The 4,059-nt window shown below is 37.9% G+C and overlaps 1 protein-coding gene across 1 annotated transcript; it reads left to right on the forward strand.

Moving 5' to 3' along the window:
• Window positions 1-1,626: 1,626 nt before the first annotated feature.
• LOC124460996 lies at window positions 1,627-2,603 on the forward strand. Its single transcript, XM_047012587.1, has 2 exons — window positions 1,627-1,695; window positions 1,788-2,603. The coding sequence occupies exons 1-2, from the start codon at window positions 1,627-1,629 to the stop codon at window positions 2,601-2,603; spliced, it is 885 nt and encodes a 294-aa protein (XP_046868543.1).
• Window positions 2,604-4,059: the final 1,456 nt, after the last annotated feature.

A 4,059-nucleotide genomic window follows, 5' to 3' on the forward strand; every position in this document is an offset into this window, starting at 1 on the left:
AGGTTGGGCTTAGACCTACAAATAAATAAATTATTAACCTGGACTCGTGGCAAAAGGATTTTCACAGATGTTCACATACTTCCCCGTAACAGGGTAGGTTAAATTGTATCTACACCGGACAGACTTTGCTCTGTTTACATAAGCAGTGACTAAATAAACAGATACATATATCATGTATATTAGCCCTCTAGGACGTATGAGTGCCTCTAAGCACGTATTTTATTTTTAATTTTAAACAAATAACTAAGAGCTTCTAGTTAATTTAAAAATTGTTGAACTTTTAAAAATAACTTCAAAAAAGCACTGCCAATGTTGTAAAGCGCTCGGAAACTTTTATCGGTGCTTTTGATAAACATATTATCGAATCATGTGTTACTTCGCGCAAAAATTTCAGCTGCTGCTCATTGTTATTTGCTGTGTTGATAAAAGTGAATTTATACAACCAATTGAACTCAATATTTTTTTTCGTGAAAGGTAAGTTAATGTACTATTTAAATAAAGTTTAATATGTGCGAATATGTTAAAGTTCTGCTTTGTAGCATCGTAAAAGTGATAACTGCCTTGATGCACTCTTGGGGCTCCACGGCTATTTCACAAATGCTTGCACTTCTTGTGTGATTTGTGTGTGATTTTTATTTATTGTTGAATTTTTTTAATAGAGATTGAATAATGGCTTTGAGAGCTCGCTATAAATGGTCTGATTTGACGGATGAACAACTGCTGGAGTTGTTCGAATCAGTCCCGTCGGATGTAGACATGTCGAGTATTTCGAGTGACGACGAGGATGAAGATGTGGCAGAGGCACTTAACACTGCATTAGAAAATGTCTCTACTGTATCCTTAAAGTGCAGTAATATTGAAAACAATGAAAATACTGTGCAGAGCCATGAGCCTTCCCGAAAAACTCGTAAGAGGCCTCGATCACCATTGCCAGTTATTGAAGGAGCAACACCTGTATCTTTACCGTTTATGGCTTTAATGGGCTTGGTAAGCAAATCATTACTTTGATTTGTAATTCAACTCATTAATTTATTTATGAATAGGTATCGAATCAATTATAAAGGAACCTAGTAAAGTTATGTGGCGACAGCAATCTATGCAATTGCACATAAACAATGTTGCTTTTCAAGGCGACTCTTCGTTGCCATCTAAAATAACTGATCTGAAAACTCCGTTTCAACTATTTTGTTATTTTTTAAACTCGGACATTATAAGTATGATCGTCGAGGAAACATCGCGCGCAGCCTTAAAGGACAATATTGCCAAGTTTAAGTTTCAGTTATCAACGGAAGATATTCATCACTATATAGGAATTTTAATTTACATGTCTATATATCGCTACCCTAATTTGGAAAAACGCAAACGGCAAAACGCATTTGCACCCATACAAACCTGTATGACCCGTAGCAAATTTGAATCAAAAAGGGTGAGGCGAATCAAAAAGGGTGAGCCTGGCTACGATCCACATTTTGAATGAATGATTTGACTCCGTGCCTAAGCAAGCTCGATTATGTGTTGACGAACAAATGTGCTGCACAAAAATGAAGCACCATTTGCGGCAATACATGCCCAATAAACCACACAAGTGCGGTATGAAATTATTTGTCCTATGTGATTCTTTTGGATATGCCTACCGATTTGAAGTATATAGGGGCGCAGGTGATAATGCGATATTACCTGGTTACCCTGATATCGGTGCGTCAGCCAACATAGTTGTACGCTTGACGAAAACTGTTCAAAGTTTCAAACATCATATAATATATTTTGACAATTTTTACACATCGCAGCATTTGATGGTATACCTTCGGGCAAAAGGGATTTATAGTTTGGGAACGGTTCGGGTAAATCGGATACCAAACTGCAAGCTCCCAAACGATAGTGCCATCAAGGAAAAGCCAAGAGGTTTTTCAGTTGAGTACGTGGGTTCCTCATATGGAGTGGAGGTTAGTAACGTACTGTGGAAAGACAACAAGGCCGTTCGCTTATTATCGACCTATGTGACCGTTAAGCCGTTTATAAGTTCAAATACTCAAGGAGGAACACCAAAGGCAGCTCGTTACGACAGAAAGTCGAAGCGCAATGCAGAAATTGACTGCCCACAAGTTATATGGGTATATAACGCTCATATGGAAGGCGTGGTTCTGATGGATGGGCTTATGGGCCGATACCATATAAGAAGTAAAACTCAGGATGCTGCAACCCGAATTTTCTACCATTTAGTAGATATGGCAACAACAAATGCCTACATCCTATATAGACGAATCCAAAAGGAAACCATGAGCAGCGAGGAATTCATTGAACTTCCGAATTTCCGAGAATCTATTGCTGCGGGTCTAGTGGGCTACCAGTCAAAAAACTTGCCAGGTCGTCCACTCATGAAGAACAATTTACCTTCACCATCTTCATCTTTGTCTGCGCGATCAAGTCGGTCGCCATCACAGACTCTGCTGTCACCAATTTCTCGGCGACCATTGCAGCCACAACTCAAACAAGGCCAAAAATCAAATCACCCAATAAAGGACTTGAGGTTTGACCATTTCAATCATTTTCCAGAGTTGGATCGCATTACGGGAAAAAGAAGCTGCAAGCACTGCAAAACTTAACAAACGCAGTGCATTTGCTCAAAATGCAAACTGCATTTATGCTGCTCGGCCAACAAAAATTGTTTTTCTGAGTATTATAGCAAAAAATATCAAAGAAGCTAACATCGGCTATACTGTAGTTTATATACCCTTGCAGTCCTTGGTTTATAATTTGTTCTTCTTCTTCCCGCATTCCCAAAGCAAAGCAACGCACCCATACATATACACTTTATGGAGCGTTGCGTCTGTGTGTGTATGCATGTACTCTGTTGATGACGAAAGACGTAGTAGACAGCAAGCAGCGCTGCCGGCAAAGCTGAGAGCAGAGTCGATTATTATATTGACTGTAACTTGTGTTATATTGTTATATTGTTATATTGCTGTTATATTGTTATATTTATCCGATCACATTAAAATTTTGGGATCTGGGGTTTTATATCCAATATTATCACATATGTAAATTTCATAGCATACTCCGATTTTTATGAAAATGTTTCTTCTAGTTCTTCTAGAGCTATATGATAAAGTGGTCCGATCCTGATGGTTTTCATACTTTATTTTTCCCGGGTAATAAAAAACCCCGAAAAAAAATTTCAGCCCGATAGCTCTTAAGACGGCTGAGTAAAACGCAAACGGACGGACATGGCTATATCAACTCAGCTTCTCATGCTGATCAAGAATATATATACTTATGGGGTCAGAACCGTCTCCTTCTTTGCGTTACAAACATCTGACCAATTTTATAATACCCTCTGCAAGGGTATAAAAATTATTTAATCAAATAAAATAAAACAAAAATTAAAAAAAAATTCAATTTATTTGGAAACTACTTTTTTACCCTCAAAGCCCCAAGCGTGCCTTGAGGCACTTATTTACATTTTCTCACCTTCCAGGTAAACGAAAGCTTCTATATTTTTTCTGAGTTCATATTTAAGCTCAGCAGCCCCTATTTACCTAAAAAAAAATTATTCGAATTAACTTCTGCCTTTACTTTAGAAAGTAGTCTTAGAGGGTTAGGCATACAGAAGGACAAGCGTTTCTTCCTTGGCAACAAATTTTTCGTAGCGAAATATCATTAGGTCATTCACAGTACGTCAAGGAACTACTGTACCGCTTGTACTAAAAGCATTGTAGAGCAAGTGCAACACCGTTAGAAGTAAGGAATCAATAACATGCGACACATGTAATATTGTACTCTTTCAAAGAACGATAAAAAGAAGTCAGTCGCGAATAAACTGTGCAACCAACCACACGCATTCTGTCACTATATATATCTTATAGCATTGGGACTTTAAATACAATAGTAGTACCATTTGGCAGTGTGTATTTAAGTTCGGTTTTAAATCAGCGACTGTAGCAACGTATTTTGGTTCTACATTAATTTGGTTTAGGAAGCTTACGACATTCAAAGCATTTAAGATGTCCTTCTCACCAACGTGTAGGATAAACGTTCACTCGTTGGGATCCATTATCACCC

Source organism: Drosophila willistoni, unplaced genomic scaffold (genome assembly GCF_018902025.1).
Source record: "Drosophila willistoni isolate 14030-0811.24 unplaced genomic scaffold, UCI_dwil_1.1 Seg169, whole genome shotgun sequence".
Lineage (NCBI taxonomy): Eukaryota > Metazoa > Arthropoda > Insecta > Diptera > Drosophilidae > Drosophila > Drosophila willistoni.

Coding starts and splice junctions, on each gene's coding strand:
- LOC124460996 (XM_047012587.1), top strand. CDS start 1,627: ATGCCTACCGATTTGAAGTATATAGGGGCGCAGGTGATAATGCGATAT. Junction 1,696..1,787: donor ACCTGGTTACCCTGATATCG/GTGCGTCAGCCA, acceptor TACACATCGCAG/CATTTGATGGTATACCTTCG.